At 45.2% G+C, this 23,529-nt stretch overlaps 2 protein-coding genes across 2 annotated transcripts in view; one reads left to right on the forward strand and one right to left on the reverse strand.

The window, feature by feature from the left end:
• kntc1 (kinetochore associated 1) overlaps window positions 1-15,192 on the forward strand; it is a 68,846-nt gene extending 53,654 nt beyond the window's left edge. The window contains exons 48-62 of the mRNA XM_079551591.1: window positions 36-246; window positions 386-498; window positions 2,289-2,341; window positions 4,464-4,542; window positions 5,418-5,542; window positions 5,612-5,747; window positions 5,921-6,016; window positions 6,200-6,256; window positions 7,949-8,003; window positions 8,891-8,954; window positions 9,031-9,160; window positions 10,839-10,928; window positions 13,308-13,462; window positions 14,825-14,930; window positions 15,145-15,192. Of these exons, the coding sequence (XP_079407717.1) occupies window positions 36-246; window positions 386-498; window positions 2,289-2,341; window positions 4,464-4,542; window positions 5,418-5,542; window positions 5,612-5,747; window positions 5,921-6,016; window positions 6,200-6,256; window positions 7,949-8,003; window positions 8,891-8,954; window positions 9,031-9,160; window positions 10,839-10,928; window positions 13,308-13,462; window positions 14,825-14,930; window positions 15,145-15,180 (1,506 nt within the window). The 3' untranslated portion in view covers window positions 15,181-15,192. The remainder of the gene's footprint in view (window positions 1-35; window positions 247-385; window positions 499-2,288; window positions 2,342-4,463; window positions 4,543-5,417; window positions 5,543-5,611; window positions 5,748-5,920; window positions 6,017-6,199; window positions 6,257-7,948; window positions 8,004-8,890; window positions 8,955-9,030; window positions 9,161-10,838; window positions 10,929-13,307; window positions 13,463-14,824; window positions 14,931-15,144) is intronic.
• Window positions 15,193-20,376: 5,184 nt separating this feature from the next.
• On the reverse strand, window positions 20,377-21,354 carry LOC306978235 (hydroxycarboxylic acid receptor 3-like; the record flags this gene model as incomplete). The annotated part of the gene is made up of 1 exon (XM_079576760.1): window positions 20,377-21,354. One exon carries the CDS (start codon window positions 21,352-21,354, stop codon window positions 20,377-20,379), a length of 978 nt encoding a protein of 325 aa, XP_079432886.1.
• Between the last annotated feature and the right edge of the window lie 2,175 nt (window positions 21,355-23,529).

Below are 23,529 nucleotides of genomic sequence, written 5' to 3' on the forward strand. Positions count from 1 at the left end.
TTTAATTGTTTTTTTCTTATTATTCATAATCCCAGGAGTCGGCGAGATCCCGGGGCGAGACCTTCCTGTCCAAGCTGAAGCTGCAGTTCAAGCGCTCTGCCACGGAGAACACGCTGATCTCCAATGGGCTGAACGGTCAGGAGTACCTGAAGCTGACGGGGCTGCCGGCCAAGCTCATCGTCGCCCTGTATGAGCACAGCAGCGTGGAGCAGAGGTTCAGGGACTCCGGCAGCCACACCTACCCCGGTCAGCAGCAAGCGCTCACTCTTTACAGACTTAAACAATACAGCTTTCATTCTCTGAAGCACTGACAGTTACTCAGAGCCTCACCTGAACCCCGAGCTGCTGGCGTAGTTTTAACCTCTCACCTCCTGTGCCTCTGCAGACCTGCACGCCGTGATTAAGGAAGTCGCTTCCATTAACGGTGTGGATCTGCTGAAGATCAGTCACATGCTTCTGGAGAAATGGATCTGTAAAACAGGGCCAGCTGTCGCCAAGGTTTGTTAAGTCTTTAAAGTCTGTAAAATCATCTTTATACAAACGTATCGCCAGGTCAGCGTTATGACGAGGATCGGGCACCGCTACCGTTTGTTTTACGATACCGATGCTAAAATATCTGTCGTCTAGAACAGTGTTTCCCAACCAGGGGTACTTGAGCACTTAGCAGGGGGTACTTGGAATTATTTCAGATAAAAAAAGGTGAAACTGAATAGAATTTCAATATGAATTTCAAAGGAAAGTTAGTTTTAATTATGTTTTCCAGTAAATGGTTTGATTTTGAGAGTATTTTTGCTTAATTTTGAACACAACACACTGTTAAATACCGTATAATATTAATTTAGTTGGTCACTTTGTAATAATATTGCCAAAATCCTCAAGGTAGGGGGTACTCAGAGTATGAATCCACGACTCAAGGGGTACGCAAGGCAAAAAAGGTTGGAAACCACTGGTCTAGAACCAGAAAACAGAACAATGATGTGCGGAAGATCGGGTTGATCTCCAATGGCAATAGATGTGCGAGAAATGAGGGGAAATTGGGAGAAATTTTGGCAAAAAATGAGAACTGAACTGTGTAAAGATAATGGGGAGAATTGGGGGGGAAAAAGTTTTTAAAAAATCAAAAAATTGGGGCAAAAATAAGAAAAAAAATGAACTCCTCCACTTGAGGCATTCCCATTTTTGTTTCAGTATCTCAGGGTCTTGTTCTCAGTGAGGGACGGATGGAGCGTGAGATCGATAGACGGATCGGTGCGGCGTCAGCAGTGATGCGGTCGCTGTATCGGTCTGTCGTGGTGAAGAGGGAGCTGAGTCGGGGCAAAGCTCTCGATTTACCGATCGATCTACGTTCCCGCCCTCACCTATGGTCATGAGATTTGGGTCATGACCGAAAGGACGAGATCGCGGATACAAGCGGCCGAAATGAGTTTCCTTCGCAGGGTGGCTGGGCGCACCCTTCGAGATCGGGTGAGGAGCTCAGTTACCCGGGAGGAGCTCGGAGTAGAGTCGCTGCTCCTTCACGTCGAAAGGAGCAGCTGAGGTGGCTCGGGCATCTGTTCCGGATGCCTCCTGGTCGCCTCCCGCGGGAGGTGTTCCAGGCATGTCCTAGTGGGACAAGGCCTCGTGGAAGACCCAGGACACGCTGGTGGGACTATGTCTCCGAGCTGGCCTGGTGTCGCCTCGGGGTCAGAACAGCTGGAGGAGGTGTGTGTGGATCGGGAAGTTTGGGCATCTCTGCTGAGACGCTGCCTCCGCGACCCCCGGATAAAGCGGAAGAAAATGGACGGATGAAAAAATAAGAAAATAAATAAACAAAAATGGGAAAAAATATTTATTTGAGCTGGAAAAAGTCACTTCCTTTAATCCTGTCCCTGGACCCACAGCTTCAAAACGTGGATCGAAAGATATTGATTTTTTGGGGGGTATCTGCTTTCTTTTTCGATTCCACACTGGTATCATTTAACGGTGCTCGGCCCTGGTTATCACTGAGGTCGTCCATCCGACTGAGATTAACATTTTATGAACCAAAAACCTATGGCAGTTTAAAGGGCTGCATGATATTTGTCTTTATCTTGTTTTGACACCAAGATATTTGGTTTGTACAAATTAAATCAGCATAAGTGAAAAATATCATTTGTCGATATTTTGTGCAGCCTTCGTAACTTTAACATGTGCAAAAGTTATTGTCATATTATTTCCCTTATTCATCACCTTTGTGTAAAACATCGAACATTACTTTGTTGTTTTGCCCTGGTGAATATAATAAGAGCTTCCTTCTCCGTGTGTGACAGGAAATGGCTGTTTCTGACGGTGAGAGCCTGGAGGACGACCCGGACTTGATGAGGTTTGTGGCGTTAGGGTTTGGTATCGCGCTACATAAAGTCATTATTCATTCACTCAATGGCAGTAAGTTACTATTGTAGCCACAGCCGCCCTGGGGCAGACTGGCCATTTACCACGTGGCTGTAATATGCTGTTCATATCCTGATCTCTTATGTCAGTGCCCTCTGCTGGACACGTGTGGAATTCTGTCCTTTTTTAAATTGAAGCTGCCCCCTAGTGGCTTGGGCAAACTGGTTATTTCGTTAAAAATCCATAACTCCGCACAGGAATGGCTTACAGGTTTTTTTTGACATGCTCAGGAATTTCACTTTAACTCATTGACTGCCAGCCATTTTCAAATCAGAGAGAGGTTTCTCAGGATTTTGACTTTTTTTTTTGAAGATCCACAGAAAATGTAGGTCTAGGTCTATGTCAACACAAAACCCGTCAAAAGAAAGATTAGACTCTCTTCTTTTATCTAAAACAAAAAGTGTGTTTGTGCCTCTTTCCATTCTTTCGTAATCGTCCGTAGAAAACAGGTGAAATCACCCAAAATGCTGTTTTCTGACCAAAAAGCTGAGAAAACGAAAGAGCAATGCTGCCACCTAGTGACTCAATAAAAGAAGTTATTTTATTGAGTCACTAGGTGGCGGCAATAAGCAGCACAACTCAGATTTTAACACCAGACATGCTCAAGGCTTTGCTGCAGCTGCTCCCATTGAAAAAACGAATTGACATCTATGAACGTCATTGGCAGTCAATGAGTTAAGAAGTAATTGGATTTCTGTCACAATTTTTTTTTTTTTTAACAGGGCTGCAAACCGGGCACCTTTATGCAAAAATAGTATTTGGGCAATGAAAGCCCAAAGCTATAATCCTGCATTTTAAGTATACTGTACTTTGAGTAAATGCATTGTCCCTTTTAAATAAATAAATAAAAATACAAATACAAAAAATGATTAAATTTGACTTTCCTGCATAAACGCTGATAAAACACTGAGCATCATCTGCACTTTGCCCACAGAGGAACCGAGCGCTTTTTCTGCTGTTCAGCTTTATCCAAATCTAAAAACTTCTTGAAAAAAGCGCCAAAATCGAGCCGAAAACGCAACAATAACAGAGTAAAAAAGCAACAAAAACACGACTGAAGAGCAATGAAAAAGCAACTCATTAATCCACAAAAGAGCGACAAAAAATGTGATGAAAAACTGATGAAAAAACACTGTCAAAAAAGTGATGAAAAACAGACACACAAAAGACATTTATAAATCCAGATTTTTTTTAATTATTATTTATTTATTTATTTCTCTCTGTTTTTGTGGAGTTTGTCGATCTATGTCTGATGAGGACTTTAATGATGTGTCGATGTAATGCTAGGATCACTCCATATTGCGATACAATGCTGTATCTTTTTCTTTTTTTTTTTCTTTTTTGTGATATATTATGCAGCCCTAGTGCCATTGTACGCCAGACTGATTTTGGGTCCCATTTCAGATGGAGGGATATTACTAAATAGTGGAGATCAGTTCTCATAATGTTGTTTATAGGACCTTTTTTTTTTCTTTTGTTTGGCTTTGTTTTTTTATTCTAATTCTTTTTTTTCATGTCTTTTAATTTTATTATTTTTTTCTTTTTTTTAATTATTATTATTTTTATTTTTTTCATGTCTTTTAATTATTTATTTTTTTCGTTTTTTTTAATATATTTTTTTTTCATGTCTTTAAATTATTTTTTTCCGTTTTTTTATGTTTTTATTTTTTGTTTTTTTCCATGTCTTTTAATTATTTATTTTTCCGTTTGTTTGTTTTTTTGTTTTTTTTTGTTTATTTTTTTATTTTTATTTTTTTCATGTCTTTTAATATATTTTTTTTCCGTTTTTTTTATTTTTTATCATTATTTTTTTCATGTCTTTATTTTATTTTTTTATTTAATTCGGGGGTTAATGTTTTGTTTTGTTTTTTTGTCGGGGGGAGGGGGGAAAAAAGAATCAAAGACCTTTGTTGTAACTTGTTGTTCTGACAAAATTTAAAAAAAGGGATGAAAAAAAGTGATGAAAGAGTGGGGGGTACGAGGTTAACTGTGACCACAGGGGGCGCTGTGGCCTGTCAGGTGGTATTAAAGGCTCTGTGTGTCCTTGTTCACAGACTCGTGTACCTGCTGCAGTCCTGCCCCACGGAGAAGACCCTCCAGCTGCTCACTCCTGTCTTATCAGCTGAAACTTGGGTCAGTATCACCTGGTGCTGAACATGTCTGACCTTCTGCTTGTCTCTCCTTTGGTGTTGAACATGTCTGACCTTCTGCTTGTCTCTCCTCTAGTGTTGAACATGTCTGACCTTCTGCTTGTGTCTCCTCTGGTGTTGAACATGTCTGACCTTCTGTTTGTCTCTCCTCTGGTGTTGAACATGTCTGACCTTCTGCTTGTCTCTCCTCTAGTGTTGAACATGTCTGACCTTCTGCTTGTCTCTCCTCTGGTGTTGAACATGTCTGACCTTCTGCTTGTCTCTCCTCTGGTGTTGAACATGTCTGACCTTCTGCTTGTCTCTCCTCTGGTGTTGAACATGTCTGACCTTCTGTTCGGTCTCTCCTCTGGTGTTGAACATGTCTGACCTTCTGCTTGTCTCTCCTCTGGTGTTGAACATGTCTGATCTTCTGTTTGTCTCTCCTCTGGTGATGAACATGTCTGACCTTCTGCTTGTCTCTCCTTTGGTGTTGAACATGTCTGACCTTCTGCTTGTGTCTCCTCTGGTGTTGAACATGTCTGACCTTCTGCTTGTGTCTCCTTTGGCGTTGAACATGTCTGACCTTCTGTTTGTCTCTCCTCTGGTGTTGAACATGTCTGACCTTCTGTTTGTCTCTCCTCTGGTGTTGAACATGTCTGACCTTCTGCTTATCTCTCCTCTGGTGTTGAACATGTCTGACCTTCTGTTTGTCTCTCCTCTGGTGTTGAACATGTCTGACCTTCTGTTGGTCTCTCCTCTGGTGTTGAACATGTCTGACCTTCTGCTTGTCTCTCCTCTGGTGTTAAACATGTCTGACCTTTTGCTTGTCTCTCCTCTGGTGTTGAACATGTCTGACCTTCTGTTCGGTTTCTCCTCCAGCCTCTGAGCAGCAGTGGGCCTCGTCTGACCTTCTGCCATCGGACCCGGGCCCTGCTCTGCTTGGTCCGGCTCACTGACCCGCTCACACTGGAGACGCACACGCACATCCCCCAACACCAGATCCAGTAAGATCTCAACATCAGCCTCATCTCCACCTTTACCGTGTTCAAACGGTCTTCCCTCTCTCTCTGCAGGTTTTACCTGAAGTGCTACGTGTTCGTGTCTCAGCTGGAGGCCCTGAACATCCCGTACACCGTGCAGTCGTTCCTCAGCAGCCCTAAGGACGGCCTGGTGAAGGGGCTCTGGAAGAACCACAGCCACGAGCCGCAGGTGCTGAGTCTGAGCCGCTGTGGATCTGACTTTAGAAAATGCTTGAATGTGACGTGATCTGGTGTGATTTTTGACATGCGTGATCTTTTGTAGACTTATTCTCCTGTTTATGAAGATCACGCATGTGCCGTGTTTGTGAAAGTGTTTGTGAAAGTAACAGTGTGTGTCCTCAGGCGGTGAAGCTCGTGGCCGACCTCTGCCTGGAGTACCAGGTCTATGACCCTCAGCTCTGGAACAGCCTCCTCCAGAAGCTCCTGGGCTTCAACCTGGTCAGTCTCTCAGCTTTAGCACGTTAGCTCTGGTTTGTTTAGCACGTTAGCTCTGGTTTGTTTAGCACGTTAGCTCTGGTTTGTTTAGCACGTTAGCTCTGGTTTGTTTAGCACGCTAGCTCTGGTTTGTTTAGCGTTTAGCACGTTAGCTCTGGTTTGTTTCTGACTCCTCCCTCTGCTCAGATCGGACACTTGCAGAAGGTCCTGGACGCGTTGGTGGCCGTGCCGTCTCTGTGGGAGGTAACTTTTTTTTCCCCCACCCCTTTTTTTTTCTTTTTCTTTTACTTGTTTTTTTTCTTTTAAATACGAGCGATCGCTGTTATTGTTTACTTCCGCAATTTTCGCCGGATGTTTTGGTGAATGGTAGGCAACAGCTGATGCATCCAGGCCCCTAACACGGTTTTATAAAATGATAGATCTGTTACAGTGCAAGAGAAGCAATGCCCTGTTTATGGACATTGTTTTTGCCGATCATCCATCCATCCATCCATCCGTCCATTTTCTTCCGCTTTATCCGGGGCCGGGTCGCGGGGGCAGCAGTCTCAGCAGAGATGCCCAAACTTCCCGGTCCACACACACCTCCTCCAGCTGTTCTGGGGGGACCCCGAGGCGACACCAGGCCAGCTCGGAGACATAGTCCCACCACCATGTCCTGGGTCTTCCACGAGGCCTTGTCCCACTAGGACATGCCTGGAACACCTCCCGCGGGAGGCGACCAGGAGGCATCCGGAACAGATGCCTTTGCCACCTCAGCTGCTCCTTTCGGCGTGAAGGAGCAGTGACTCTACTCCGAGCTCCTCCCGGGTAACTGAGCTCCTCACCCGATCTCGGAGGGTGCGCCCAGCCACCCTGCGAAGGAAACTCATTTCGGCCGCTTGTATTCGCGATCTTGTCCTTTCGGTCATGACCCAAATCTCATAACCATAGGTGAGGGTGGGAACGTAGATCGATCGGTAAATCGAGAGCTTTGCCCCGACTCAGCTCCCTCTTCACCACGACAGACCGAAGTACTCCTTCCACCGCCCGACGACATCCCCAGTCGAGGTCAGCAGCTCCCCACCCGCACTGTAAACAGTGTTGGTGAAGCACTGCTTCCCCCTCCTGAGGCGCCGGATGGTTTGCCAGAATTTCTTCGAGGCCGACCGATAGTCTTCCTCCATGGCCTCCCCGAACTCCTCCCAGACCCGAGTTTTAGCCTCCGCGACCGCACGAGCCGCAGCACGCTTGGCCTGCTGGTACCTCTCAGCTGCCTCAGGAGTCCCACAAGCCAACAAGGCCAGGTAGGACTCCTTCTTCAGCTTGACGGCATCCCTTACTTCCGGGCTTACTTTCAAGGATTGCCGCCGCGACAGGCACCAGAGACCTTACGGCCAAAACTACGAGCAGCCGCATCGACAATGGAAGAGGAGAACATGGTCCACTCTGACTCCATGTCCCCCACCTCCCTCGGAATCTGGGTGAAGCTCTTCCGGAGGTGGGAGTTGAAGACCCCACTGACAGAGGGATCCACCAGACGTTCCCAGCAGACCCTCACAACACGCTTGGGTCTGCCAGGTCTGACCGGCTTCCTCCCCTGCCAGCGGATCCAGCTCACCACCAGGTGGTGATCGGTTAACAGCTCAGCCCCTCTCTTCACCCGAGTGTCCGAGACACGCGGCCGGAGATCAGACGACACAACTACAAAGTCGATCATAGGATTTTAATAAAATGTTTATCAAATATGAAAACGTAAAATGCCTACCGCGGCCAACGGATGTGACGACATCGCGATCGCTTGTATGTTGATGACCAGCAGTATCAAAACATGAATATAAAGATTGTATATTTCTTTTCGGTTCCTGCTTTCAATACCTTTAAATTCTCGATCATCCAGGACAGAAAACTCCAACCCTCCAGTGTCTGCCCTTAAACATTTGCTGACATCTCTTTCAGATTTCGAGCTTTTCCCGGACTTGGAGAAGCACCATCCTGGCTCCTTTTGTCTCAGGTACTTGATCTGTTTTTCTCACCTGTATAAATGTTTAACGTCTTAACCCCCGCCTGAACCGAGCACGTTTTCCCCAGTTTCCCAAATCTTAAAGCTTCTTGAACAAAGCAACAAAAACGAGACAAAAACCAGGAGGAAAACGCATCAAAAGAAGTCATCATTAATCAAACTGGGGAAAATGTGCTCAGTGCTTTAACCTCTTAACTCCCGCCTGAACCGAGAGGATCTTTTTCCTCACGTCATCAGATTTTTTTTCCCATCATTTTTTTGTTGGGTATTCAACTCATTTTTGTAACTTTTTTGTCATTTTTTGTTCCATTTTTGTCATTTTTTCGTAAATTTTTTTTTATCACATTTTGGTCACATTTTTGGTAATTTTTTGTCAAATTTTTTAAAACATTTTTGTCAAGTTTTTATCAATTTTTGGTAATTTTTTGACATTTTTTTGTAATTTTTTGTCACTTTTTTTCATTTTTTCCTCAATTTTTTTAGCACATTTTTGTCACATTTTTTTTTATATTTTTTTATTTATTTTTTTGTCCATTTTTTATCACATTTTTGTCATTTTTTGTCATTTTTTGTGCATTTTTTTTGCATTTTTTATCAAAATGTTTTAATTTTTTTGTTAAATTTTGGTCATTTTTTTGTCACATTTTTTCTCATTTTTTGGTATTTTTTGGCACTTTTTCATTAATGTTTTCTCACTTTTTTGTCACATTTCCATCATTGTTTTCGTCTCAGTTTTGTTGCTATTTTCACAGCTTTTTTCCAGAAGCTTTTGGATTGGGGTAAAGCCAACCTGGAGAAAATGTGCTCGGTTCAGGTGGGAGTTAAGGGGTTAAGAGATTTGTGATTTTGTTTTTCCCCCTTGTGTCTAAATACTTCAGCTTCCGTTCCCCTGAGTCCTGACCAGCAGAGGGCGCTGTCCCGGACGTTTGTTCTGCTGCTCAAGTACGTTCCTCCTGATCAGCTCCTGTTTCCTCGAGGACGACTGTGCATTAACCTCTCACTGCTGTTTCTCCGTCAGGTGCCCCTTGGTCTTGAACCTGGACCTCATCGGAATCGCGAATCGCTTTGCTCAGTTGAACCTGCCGGCGTTCGCCCTGGGAACTCTCCTGCTCATCCCCTGTGCCCAGAGGAAAACCCAGCAGGTCCAGGTAGAGCTGTAAACAAAGAAAGGCAGAAGCTAACAGGCTAACGGGCAAAGCTAGCGCCACTTAAACAGCCATGTTGGAGAGAAAAAAAATGATCTCCATTGTGTAACTGGATGAACAATATCCCTTTGTCCCTTTGCTAACAACACCTGCAGTGGCACTTATGGCCTCTAGGGGCATGAGTTACTTAGTACTGCTTTAAACTGACTGTGCTTTAAACAGGTTTGAAAAACAAGTGGGAAAATTTTGGGGAGAAAATTAGTTACAAATTGGGGGGAACAATAAGAACAACTTAAAGGATCTGTATCTGCTATTTTAGCCATTCCAAAGTTAACTATAGGCATTTATGATCTATTGTACCTCTACCACTACGGAGCACTCATTTTTGTGAGAAATAAAAGTATTTTCTGGGGGTATTTTGCAAACCAGGAAGACAAGATGCTTCGATTCAGTTAACTCCGCCCCCTCTCTCCACCCAGGAGTTGACATTTGCAACACAGCGTCATAAACGGCTAACATGCACGCTAACACATGCTAACACACGCACGAGAACACGCACGCTAGCACGCACGCTAATATGTACGCTAACACGCACACGCTAACACGCACACGCTAACACGCACACTAACACACACATGCTAACGCACGCTAACACGCACACGCTAACACACACGCTAACACATATGCTAACACGCACGCTAACACGCACGCTAACACCCACGCTAACACATACGCTAACACATATGCTAACACGCACGCTAACACCCACGCTAACACATATGCTAACACGCACGCTAACACGTACGTTAACACGCACGCTAACATGTACACGAACCGCACGCTAACACCCGCGCTAACACCCGCGCTAACACCCGCGCTAACACCCCTGCTAACACCCCTGCTAACACCCGCGCTAACACCCGCGCTAACACCCCTGCTAACACCCCTGCTAACACCCGCACTAACACCCACGCTAACACGCGCTAACACATGTTTTGATTGGCTCTGTCCTGGCCGCTCCATCAGGTGTTTACATTATGAGACTCGTGTTGGTTAAAGAAGGTTTATCAGCTTTGATGGATGTTTGGGGAACCTTCACCAGAATCGGAGACAGAAAAACACTAGTTTGGTAAAAGTCGCCGAATCCCGGAGAGAAAAACAACTTCTGGCGAGTGTCCTCTTCTTTAGGAAGGTTGAATAATGTCTGTCCTCTCGCAGCCAAACACACTTTTCTCTGTGACATTATTGTAGGTAAGAAAAAAAGAACAGGCGTGTCCAGAGTAGGTTAGAAATAGCTCCTTCACCGCAAACATGACGTCTGTTCAGGCGCTCAGGGGGGCGTTTGTTTTGTCCACTGGCACTTCTTTTTTTTCTTTTTTTTTTCCTTTCTTAAAACAGAAATAATGAAAAAGCTGTTAATCATATATAATAATAAATTAAAATCAGGCCGTAAGGCGTCACATTACCGACGTCGGGCTCTTCCTGTTTGACACTATGACGTAATTTAAGGTCAGTGTGTCACAACTCAGTGGTTCACCAGCAGGGGGCTCTGGGGTGTTTTTGATAAGGAAATGGCACAACGACATGGTTCAAAGCTCCAAACAGTTTTGCAGGATATAGGACCTTTGAGTATCGGTATTGGATAAAATGGTCTCCAGCCCTGGTGATGTGTTGTGTCCAGGGCTTCCTGTCGCAGTGTAACCCTCTGACCGTCCTGGAGCAGGTGGAGGAGCTGATGAGCACGGGGGAGCTGGCCGGGATCCCCTCACAGGTCAGTCACACGGTCACACCAGCAGGACCACGGCTGAAGGTTCTCCTCTGACTGTGCTCTCCTCTGACTCTGTTCTCCTCTGACTCTCCTCTGACTGTGTTCTCCTCTGACTGTGCTCTCTGACTGTGCTCTCCTCTGCCTGTGTTCTCCTCTGACTGTGTTCTCCTCTGACTGTGTTCTCCTCTGACTGTGCTCTCCTCTGACTGTGTTCTCCTCTGACTCTGTTCTCCTCTGACTGTGTTCTCCTCTGACTGTGCTCTCCTCTGACTGTGTTCTCCTCTGACTGTGTTCTCCTCTGACTCTCCTCTGACTGTGTTCTCCTCTGACTCTCCTCTGACTCTGTTCTCCTCTGACTGTGTTCTCCTCTGACTGTGTTCTCCTCTGACTGTGTTCTCCTCTGACTGTGTTCTCCTCTGACTCTGTTTTCCTCTGACTCTGTTCTCCTCTGACTGTGTTCTCCTCTGACTGTGTTCTCCCCTGACTCTGTTCTCCTCTGACTGTGTTCTCCTCTGACTCTGTTCTCCTCTGACTCTGTTCTCTGACTCTGTTCTCCTCTGACTCTGTTCTCCTCTGACTGTGTTCTCCTCTGACTCTGTTCTCTGACTCTGTTCTCCTCTGACTCTGTTCTCCTCTGACTGTGTTCTCCTCTGACTCTGTTCTCCTCTGACTCTCCTCTGACTGTGTTCTCCTCTGACTGTGTTCTCCTCTGACTCTCCTCTGACTGTGTTCTCCTCTGACTGTGTTCTCCTCTGACTGTGTTCTCCTCTGACTGTGTTCTCCTCTGACTCTCCTCTGACTGTGTTCTCCTCTGACTCTGTTCTCCTCTGACTGTGCTCTCCTCTGACTGTGTTCTCCTCTGACTCTGTTCTCCTCTGACTGTGCTCTCCTCTGACTGTGTTCTCCTCTGACTCTGTTCTCCTCTGACTCTGTTCTCCTCTGACTCTGTTCTCCTCTGACTGTGTTCTCCTCTGACTGTGTTCTCCTCTGACTGTGTTCTCCTCTGACTCTCCTCTGACTCTGTTCTCCTCTGACTCTGTTCTCCTCTGACTCTGTTCTCCTCTGACTGTGCTCTCCTCTGACTGTGCTCTCCTCTGACTGTGTTCTCCTCTGACTCTGTTCTCCTCTGACTGTGTTCTCCTCTGACTCTGTTCTCCTCTGACTCTGTTCTCCTCTGACTGTGCTCTCCTCTGACTGTGTTCTCCTCTGACTGTGTTCTCCTCTGACTCTGTTCTCCTCTGACTCTGTTCTCCTCTGACTGTGCTCTCCTCTGACTCTGTTCTCCTCTGACTCTGTTCTCCTCTGACTCTCCTCTGACTCTCCTCTCACTGTGTTCTCCTCTGACTGTGTTCTCCTCTGACTCTCCTCTGACTGTGTTCTCCTCTGACTCTGTTCTCCTCTGACTGTGTTCTCCTCTGACTGTGTTCTCCTCTGACTCTCCTCTGACTGTGTTCTCCTCTGACTCTGTTCTCCTCTGACTCTGTTCTCCTCTGACTCTCCTCTCACTGTGTTCTCCTCTGACTGTGTTCTCCTCTGACTGCGTTCTCCTCTGACTCTGTTCTCCTCTGACTGTGTTCTCCTCTGACTCTGTTCTCCTCTGACTGTGCTCTCCTCTCACTGTGTTCTCCTCTGACTGCGTTCTCCTCTGACTCTGTTCTCCTCTGACTGTGCTCTCCTCTCACTGTGTTCTCCTCTGACTGTGTTCTCCTCTGACTGTGTTCTCCTCTGACTCTGTTCTCCTCTGACTCTCCTCTGACTGTGTTCTCCTCTGACTGTGTTCTCCTCTGACTCTCCTCTGACTCTGTTCTCCTCTGACTGTGTTCTCCTCTGACTCTGTTCTCCTCTGACTCTGTTCTCCTCTGACTGTGTTCTCTGACTCTGTTCTTCTCTGACTCTGTTCTCCTCTGACTCTGTTCTCCTCTGACTGTGTTCTCCTCTGACTCTGTTCTCCTCTGACTGTGTTCTCCTCTGACTCTCCTCTGACTCTGTTCTCCTCTGACTCTCCTCTGACTGTGTTCTCCTCTCACTGTGTTCTCCTCTGACTGTGTTCTCCTCTGACTCTGTTCTCCTCTGACTGTGCTCTCCTCTGACTCTCCTCTGACTCTGTTCTCCTCTGACTGTGTTCTCCTCTGACTCTCCTCTGACTGTGTTCTCCTCTGACTGTGCTCTCCTCTGACTCTGTTCTCCTCTGACTGTGTTCTCCTCTGACTCTCCTCTGACTGTGTTCTCCTCTGACTGTGTTCTCCTCTGACTCTGTTCTCCTCTGACTCTGTTCTCCTCTGACTGTGTTCTCCTCTGACTCTGTTCTCCTCTGACTCTGTTCTCCTCTGACTCTCCTCTGACTCTCCTCTGACTCTGTTCTCCTCTGTCCTGGTGTTGCAGATCCAGGACACGGTGCTGATGTTCCTACAGGAGAACGGGCAGCAGCAGAAGCTCATGAACACCAGGCACTTCGCTCGCCTGCGCCCCCTGCTGCTGACTCACGGACAAACCCAGCAGGTCAAGGACGCCGTGCAGGGCCTCCTCACACACAACCGGTACGTGTGCGGCTCTACCTTTCCACTTCTGTGAACACATTTCTCTTTTATTTACTCGCCTTAACCTCTTAATCCCCGCCTTAAAGGGATATTTCAGGATGTTTGACACAGGGCCTCATTTCCTAGTTATCCAAAGTTATCCAAACACATTTTCTCCAGGCTTTACCCAAATCTAACAGCAAAAAAAGTGACAAAAAACATGCCGGAAAAGCAACAATAACACAATAAAACACAGGTGAAAAACCAACCAAAAAAAATCAAAAGAAAGCCACGAAAGAGCAACAAAAAAGTGAAAAAAAATCACTTTTGTAGTTTTCAAATAAGGCGTCACACTGGCCTGTAAACTCTGGGCGAGCTTTTAGATTTGGGTAAAGCTGAACTGGAGAAAGTTCGCTCGGTTAAAGGGATATTTCAGGATGTTTGACATAGGGCCTCATTTCCTAGTTATCCAAAGTGTTGCTGATTTCTGGAGATATTTTTTTTTGTAATTCATGCAGTTCTTATATTTGAAGAGTTACATGGTGCTAGGCTAATGCTAGGCTAGTGCATGTCTATGGTATCAGCTAGCCTGCATTAAAAACAGTGTGACCCGCTCCACAGAGCACCTGAGGCAAATCACTTATAACACCAGACTAACCATATAAATGTCTGTGTCCATAGAGTCATGTTTGGAATATAACTGACCTGCATCACATGAATGAGCATTTTGAGGGACTATTTTCTCGCAGATCACTCCGCCGCCGCGTCGCTTATACAACCACGAAGCTGATGCTGCTCAAATATAAGGTCTTTTAAATGATTCTATGGACACAGACATTTATATGGTTAGTCTGGTGTTATAAGTGATTTGCCTCAGGTGCTCTGTGGAGCGGGTCACGCTGTTTTTAATGCAGGCTAGCTGATACCATAGACATGCACTAGCCTAGCACTAGCCTAGCACCACGAAACTCTTCAAATATAAGAACTGCATGAATTACAAAAAAAAAATCTCCAGAAATCAGCGACACTCTGGATAACTAGGAAATGAGGCCCTGTGTCAAACATCCTGAAACATCCCTTTAACCGAGCGAACTTTCTCCAGTTCAGCTTTACCCAAATCTAAAAGCTCGCCCAGAGTTTACAGGCCAGTGTGACGCCTTATTTGAAAACTACAAAAGTGATTTTTTTTTCACTTTTTTGTTGCTCTTTCGTGGCTTTCTTTTGATTTTGTTTGTTGGTTTTTCACCTGTGTTTTTGTTTTATTGTTGCTTTTCCTGCCTGTTTTTTGTCACTTTTTTTGCTGTTAGATTTGGGTAAAGCCTGGAGAAAATGTGTTTTGTGTGGGGGGTTAAGAGGTTACTTGACCGTTATCTCGTTGTGCAGTCAGGAGGAGGCGGAGTCTCTCGCACAGGAGTACCTGAAACACCGAGCGCCTCAGAACCACACGCTGCTCACCAACGGCTCTGGGTCTCCGGCCGCCTGCATCAAGGTACCACCGACACCACATCTGCAGTACCACCAACACCACATCTGCAGTACCACCAACACCACATCTGCAGTACCAGCAACACCACATCTGCAGTACCACCAACACCACGTCTACAGTACCACCAACACCACATCTGCAGTACCACCAACACCACGTCTGCAGTACCACCACCTCTGTGTCCACTCATGTCACTCTCTCTGCCTCCTCTTCACAGGAGTTCCTGAGTCTGGAGAACGGGGTGCTGGGATGAACTGACTTTACACAGTATTTGAAGCTTGTAATATTTCTGTTTACACAATATTTAATAAATCTTCAATGTATAGACAACACGTGGTACTTCCTGTTTCTTTTCTGACCGCTGTGAACAGTAGGTTTTGTATTTAGGGCCGGGGACCGTTAAGGTCAGGTGTCCTTTTCGGTCCCGACTGAGAAATGTGTCTGCAAAGCCATTGCTGTAATACTTCCATAGCGGTTGCGGCTGAAGCTAGTTTTCCATTAGAAAGCATTGCACTTCACACACTTTTGTATCACTGTAACGCCTGGTTTCTAGTTTTTAGAACGTTTCCACGGCTCGATGTTCCTTCTGTGATGACACCGGGTTAGACACAAAGAAACCAGGCGGGTTTTCGGTACAGTTTTTAAATCTCCTTCACTAACGAGGGCCGGACTTTGATTAACAGATCGTTCAGTTTCCCAGAACGTTTTAGGACTTTCCTTCTGCTGAGGATCTGTAGGACCCGGCCCCGCCCAGACCGCCAGAAGCACCAAAGCCCGGTTTGATGCCCATCACAGTCCGGCCAAATTTCTTCAGTTTTCTCATTTTTGGAAATCTTGTTTTTGTGGGTTTTGTGAACTGAAAGACCAAATATGTAAGGGATAATGTATAGAACGCTGGTCATTATCGTGAAAATAAGCACCGACAGGGCGAACCGTTTCGCCCTGAAGGTGCTTATTTTCACGAGCGTTCTATACATTTTCCCGCTTATTATTCGGCCATTTGCCAACTGAACACACACAACATAAACGTCGTACACTTTTATGAAGGTTGAAAGGTTTATTTAATGACTTCCGCGACAAATAGTTCCCAAAAGTTTGCGCGTTGCTCGCCAACGTTTTGCTAGGCTAGAAGCAGCACGGCTAGCAGCTAGCCTAGCTACTTAGCTGAAGGCGCAGTTGGAGGAATGGTGGTGAATCTCTGGGTAAGTTGAAAATCAGACTCACGCTAACTTTACGAGCGATTCCCCGACTTCTCTCTCAGTGACGGGACAGATAGTGTCGCTACTACGTATGCGCGGAGTGATATGAAAACACCAACTCCGTTAACATTGGCAGCGTCATTATTATCCTCAGACGTCCTTTATCAGAAAATAATGACCGGTAGAACGTTGGGAAATCCCATTCAAATCAACGGAGCTTCTACTTACGTTGTGAAGAGCCGTATAATAAGTACAAATAAACAACTAAATACTTGAAATGGTTTAAGTTGTGGGCCCTGGATCTACAATCTATGGAATTTTAACGTTGTAAACGGAATTATGGAAATAAATCAACTTTTCCATGATATTATAATTATTTGGAAAAGCTCTGTACAGTCTTCCTAATTTTGATGATGCAGTTACATCATCTCACCACCAATGCTCCATGGCGCTGTTTCTGCTGTGGTGAGTCATGGCTCCAAAACGTAACTTATAATGAGCAGAAACAACATGAACAAAAAAACAAACTAAAAAGTCACAGAAATGCAACAAAACGAGTCAAAAATGCGACAACACAACATCTTAGATCAGTTTAGAAGGTCTTAGCTTTCAAATGAAGTGACACTGGCCTGTGAGCTGTCAGCCCCCAGTCGAGAAGCTTTTAGATTTGGGTAAAGCTTGTGGTAATGAGTCATTTCAGAGGCAGACACGTTTCCTCCGTGGCTTCGACATGTGGTGAGGCCAGAATAGCTGAGCTGGGCGCGTCGTATTTGACTTTCTACATAAAACAAGCTGGAGAGAGAACTTAAAGAGCCTCTGTTTAAATATGCCGTTCCTCTGAGGTCTATGTAAAGCCTGTGATCGTTAAAGGAAAGAAGTAAACATAAACAAGCGGCGAGTAATTAACACACAAAGTAAATCTGAGGACACCTTTTTAACCTTTTTTCCCCCGAATAAAACGATACTTGGTTTTCAATTACGAAACCTGAACAATACTTTTTCAAAACCGATATTAAACTACTTGTCATTTAGAACCACAAAACAGATCAATAATTTATTCCTTTTCCTTCCATTTCATTTCTTTTACATTTGTATCATTTGTTTGTGTGAAGAAACTTCCTTAACCCCTTAACTCCCACCTGAACCGAGCACATTTTCTCCAGTTTGGCTTTACCCCAATCCAAAAGCTTCTGGAAAAAAGCTGTGAAAATAGCGACAAAACTGAGACGAAAACAATGATGGAAATGTGACAAAAAAGTGACGAAAAATTGATGAAAAAGTGGCAAAAATGTCACAAGAAATTGAAATTGACAAAAAATTGACGAACAAATGACAAAAAATGTGATAAAAATTTGACAAAAATGTGACATAAAAATGACAAAAAAAGTTGAATGAGTTGAATACCCAACAAAAAAATGATGGAAACAAATCTGATAACGTGAGGAAAAAGATCCTCTCGGTTCAGGCGGGAGTTAAGAGGTTAAAGGGATATTTCAGAATTTTTGACATAGGGCCTAATAGAATCATTTTAACCATTTTGCATTTAAAATAACTTATATTTGAGCAGCATCAGCTTCGTGGTTGTATCCGCGGCGGCGGAGTGATCTGCGAGAAAATAGCCAAACATGATTCTATGGACACAGACATTTATATGGTTTTGTTTATTGTTTATTGGTAAGGAACCCCATTAGCTCCCACCGTAGTGGTTGCTAGTCTTCCTGGGGTCCAGGATTAAAAAGCATTTACAATAAAATAACATGCATTAAAACAAACAGGGCACAACAGTGATACAGGACGAGATATAATTACTGAAACCATACCAAAGATTTTAGTGTGTTTTTGAAAACATGTAAACTGGATGAATCTCTCAAATTCACAAGCAGCTTATTCCACAATTGCGACGATCTATATTCAACAGTTTTTAGCAGCAGACTTGTTCTAGGTCGATTTATTGCCACGTCGTCACTGCAAGCACGCCGTGTGGAATAAGAGTGTGTCTGCTTCACATATTTAATGTTTTCAAATAGTGCGATAGGTTTGCCAGTCAAAATTATTTTCTTTAGAAATAGTAATAAATTATAATGGAATTTATTTTGGAGCAACGGCCAGTTTAAGGTAGAATGCATTTTGTGAACACTAGTGGAGTATGGACACCTGATCACTAGGCGGGCAGCTCTGTTCTGAACCACCTGAAGCCTAGCTATGTCAGTTTTGTTTGCAGCGGACAATATAACGGAGCAATATTCCAGATGTGATAACACAAAAGACTGAACTACTAGTTTTTTAATAGCTGGTTAGTATAATAGCTGGTTAGTCTGGTGTTATAAGTGATTTGCCTCAGGTGCTCTGTGGAGCGGGTCACACTGTTTTTAATGCAGGCTAGCCGATACCATAGACATGCACTAGCCTTGCTTCATCAGCAACACAGACGAGTCAGACTACAGGAGTGAGTGAGCAGTCTGGCCATGTGGTGCTCACAGAACGATCTCTCTCTAAATGTAGAGAAGACAAAGGATGATCAACGGTGCTGCTGTGGAGAGGGTGACCAGCACAGAGAAGCTCTCCTGGACCATGCACACGACATCACTGCTCCTCCCAGAGAGCACCAAGAACACGCTAAAGGTTTACAATAAACATCAGTCTGACAAAAACACCGAATGAAAACAGCAGAAAGAGGTGTTTCATAAAAAGCTTCAAAAGTCATTAGAGGAAAGAGTTCAAATTTTCAGTTCAAATTTTTTTATTCAGCCATGGCGTTATTACAGACACAATAATAACAACAACAGCTTAAAAGAAACTGGCCGTGTTTGCCTTGACCAGCGGGCGCGATGTAGCAAAGGTTCTTGGGATACGGAGTTTCTATAGTCAGGAAGTGAATGATGTCACAGCCTTGTACCTTTGCCTTTTCTTCAACATGTCGTCTTCTTTTTGGATTGAAATCAAACTTTTTTTTTTATGGTCACAAATTGCTACAGAGCTGATTAGCTTTTGCGGTGACGACTCTTAATATTAGAATTTTTGGAAAATCGACGGTCGTGTAGACGGGGATTTTTTGCTTCCGGAGCAACAGGACTGCGAGGGGCGGGACTGTGGAGCTCTATGGTGTATGTTATATAAGGAGCAATTAAGGCTGAATATAAAAGCTGTAATGAAGAAAAAAAAGGTCTAAAGAACTAAATCTATGAGTCTACATCCTGGACTGACTCAGAATCGTCTAAGTCCCATGGATTCTCTCCCAAAATTAGAGTCTGATGACACGAACTGACTAGAAATCTGCATCAATGTTCCAACACGTTGAAGGATTATAAAATATATACAAGGTTGTTTTTTACTGTTTTTTACTCTTAATACTGTTTAGCTTGACTTAACAAAATGTATGCGAAGTATTATCAGTTCTCTGTTACAGCGGAAAAGTACCAAAACACCAAAGTGTGTGAGCACAGAACCGCCGTGCCCCAAAAAGAAAAATAAACAAGTGCCTCCTCCAGAGTGCCTTATCAGATGCCACATTCCACTGAAGAGATAAAATGGGGGGCGCGGGGCGGAGCTAAGTGATGCAGCGGAAGCACTGGAGCCAATGGGATCAACGAGATTTAGTTTTAGGCTCATGAATAATTCAATGTTTAATGTGATACCAATACTCTGACTTCCCTAGTCTGACCCGGTCTCTCCCGTGGCAATGGACAGCTGGTAGACTCGATGTTAGGGAACTAGGGAAGCAGAGCTCTGTATTAGATGACCTGTTAGGGAAATAAACCTTCGTGACTTAATCTTCTGAATCCTGGTCATCTCTATACTGGTATGTGTTATTAGCTGGTAGTGTAGCGTTGTTTGTCTCTAACTCTTCTCCCAGTGTTGAACACGCCTGGTGTTGTCCGCCGTTCGGGTTATTAATTAGGACATAGAGACGGGAATAGTGGTTAATAATGTTTATTGTTTAAAGGAAGTGGACAACACAGGAGAAGGAGTGAGAAACCCCTTTTCTTCAACGTCTTTGACTTTACTTTTTGTACTATTCCAAGCACATATCATTACGTTATTCATGTTTACAGATTACAATATGTTGTAAGTTTGCTGCTGTCTTTTCTTTGTCAACCATGTTTAGTAAAAATAATGCTTACAGATGAGGACGTCACAATCTGGACATGTCGGGACAAACCAAAGCTTCTCCTTCAGTTCGACTCATTTCTTTTATTTCCAAACGGTCAGAGGTGTGTGATCCCACGTCCCTGGTTCTCCTCTCAGGGGGTTCAGAGGCCGCCTGAGCGTGATCCCACGTCCCTGGTTCTCCTCTCAGGGCTCTCCGCTGTGTCCGAGGCCCGGGGCAGGTGCAGCGCTCTCCTGAAGATCTCCTTGAAGGCCGGGCTGGAGAAGTAGTAAACCACAGGGTCCAGCACGCTGTTCAGGTAGGTCAGACTCACGGTGAAGTTAAAGACGGTGGTCAGGTCCTCCATCACCGCACACGCCTCGTTTTCCGACACGGTTTTCGCGGCTTTGTTGATCTTGTACCACATGACGACCTGCGTGATGTTACTGGGGAGGAAGCAGACCACGAAGACCACCACCACCGCCGCGAGGAGGCGTAAGGCGCTCTTCGTTTTCGCCTGTCGGGCAAAGCGGCTCCTGCGCAGGTGCGAGGCGATGCCGACCGTGCAGGAGAGGATCACGAGCAAAGGGACGTAGAAGGAAAACGCAAAGGCGAATTTATGCCAGGTCAGACGCCCCGGGAGCTCCGTGTCAGGCAGGCTTAAGCTCTGGCAGTAGGTGCTGTTGGCGTGTTTGAGGGTGAAGACCTGCGCGCTCATGGAGACGGCCAGCAGCCACAGCGCAGACGCCCCACACATGGCTCTGGACGGGCTCAGGAAGTTCACGGGGTGGTGAGGGCGGACCACGCGCATGTATCTGTCCAAAGCTATGGCCATGAGGAACAAGGCGCTGCCGCTGCGGTTCGTGGCGCGCAGGAAAAGGCAGATGTTGCAGAAGAAGCCGCCCAGTGTCCAGTGAAGCCGAGAGACGTGGTAATAAACCCTGAACGGCAGCGCCAGGATGTGCAGGAAGTCGCTCGTGGCCAGGTTGAAGAGGAGCACCGTGCTGCTCTTCCAGGGCTTCACGTGGAAGCAGAAGATCCACAGGGCCAGGCCGTTCCCCAGAGCTCCCAGCACAAACTGAATGACCAGCAGAGGAGGCAGCACGGCGGACAGGGCCGTCCCGTTCAGCGAGCACAGCATGATGAGCGCGGCCTTCCCTGCAGCTGCTCACAAATCTGATCTCTTGCAGACATTTATTCTCAGTGTTGGTGTTTGTGGTCAACATGTCTGCGCCTCTTCTGATAAACATCTGATAAAGATCGAAAAAGCCCCGACCCTTTTTTTACAAACACAAAACCCTCTCTGCACAATATATTCAATAATAGTAAATAGTCTGTGCTCATTTACCCGATGGCCTTGTAAATTAAACTGGAACTGACCCGTAGATTCCACAGTCTCCTCCCTGAAGGCATTTCCTTGAAGACACTGTGTGATGGGTGCGAAGGGTCGAGTACATCTCCTTAATAGATGGGAAAGGAGCACCGTATTGTGTTCGTGCAGCTTTCTGTTCATCAGTAGTTCCGCAGGTGACAATCCGCACTGGAGTGGAGAGGCACGATAACTGAGAAGTGCCAAATATGGATCCGAGTTGCTGTCTGCTGCTTTCTTCAGCAGTTGCTTTAGGATGTGAACACCCTTTTCTGCTTGTCCATTTGATTGTGCATAGTGTGGACTTGACGTGACATGGCGAAACTCGTACTGTTCTGCAAACGTTTGCCTCTGTATGACACGCTGCAACTCTGTGTCCTGTGATGTTGCTTCAGCCATTTGTCTCGACTTTGTGTCTGATACTGGCAGAGCACTTGACACCATGTTGATGTGACTTTCAATGTCCTCATCTGTTGCACTCAGACAGCTGTCAGCAGGCGCTCTGGACAAGGCGTCTGCAAGTATCAGGTGCTTTCCAGGTGTGTAAATTAGTTCAAAGTCGTATCTCTGCATTTTCATCATTAAACGCTGGTTCTTTTTGATAATGGAGACGAGTGGGCGGTGGTCAGTTTCCACAGTGAAAGCCGGTAGTCCATAGACATAAGAAGAAGAAGAAGATCTTTATTTATATAGCGCCTTTCACAGACATAGTCACAAAGCGCTTTACATGAGACAATTGTACATAACTGTGAAACCGCTCTAGCCCGTAGGCCACGCCTAAACACTCCTTTTCAATTTGGGCATACTTGCATTCCGACTTTGTCACGGCCCTTGACGCATAGGCTACTGGTTTCCAGTGCTGTCCTTCAGCCTGTAGAAGCACTGCCCCAATACCATCTTTGGATGCGTCAGTTGAAACTTTGAGCTTTTTGTTGTGGTCATAGAAGGTTAATGCTGGTGCCGTAGTAAGAGTCTGTTTCAGCCTTTGCCACTCTTGCTCATGCTTAGCAGCCCATTCAAAGTCACAGTCATTGTGTATTGCTTTTATTTTGTCTTTGTCCGGTTGTACACCTCGAGCTGTAAGTTTGTCTCCAAGGAAAAGGATTTCTTGCACTGCAAACTCACACTTGGCCCTATTGAGTTTCAGTCCATACTTTTGTATACGCTCCATCACTCTCTTTAGTCTCTGGTTGTGCTCTTGGAGAGTCGAGCCCCATATAATAATGTCATCAATGTAAACTCTGACCCCCTCTAAGCCTTCAATGATTTGTTCCATCGCTCTGTGGAATATTTCTGGTGCAGATTTTATTCCAAACGGCAGCCTGAGAAAACAGTACCTCCCGAAAGGTGTGTTAAAGGTACAGTACTTAGTGCTGCTCTCATCCAATTTTAACTGCCAGAAACCTTGCGAAGCGTCAAGTTTAGTGAAATAGTTTGCTCCTGCCATCTCACTTATGATTTCCTCTCGTGTGGGTATTTGATAATACTCACGCTTGATGTTCTCATTTAGATCTTTTGGGTCCATGCATGTTCTCAACTCACCATTCTTTTTCTTTGTGACTACCATGGAGTTGACCCAATCTGTAGGCTCCTGGACCTTCTTGATCACACCCAGGTTGGTCATTCTGTCCAGTTCTTGTTTGAGGGCTTCACGCAGTGGAGCTGGGACCCTACGTGGTGCGTGCACAACTGGCTGGGCGCCCTCCTTTAGCTGGATTTTATAAGTAAAGGGCAGTGTACCAAAACCTTTGAACACATCAGAAAAGTTTTGCACAATAGCATTAGTGTCACCTTTTGAATCTGTTTCAATACAGTACACTCTTTTTACCAGCCCTAACTCTTCACAGCTCTTATCACCCAACAGTGAGTCACATTTCTCACTCACAACAGAAAAATATACTTGGTGCATTTTACCTTTGACGATGGCATTCAATTTACAGGTACCAA

Source organism: Gobius niger (genome assembly GCF_951799975.1).
Source record: "Gobius niger genome assembly, chromosome: 1".
In the NCBI taxonomy this organism is placed as follows: domain Eukaryota; kingdom Metazoa; phylum Chordata; class Actinopteri; order Gobiiformes; family Gobiidae; genus Gobius; species Gobius niger.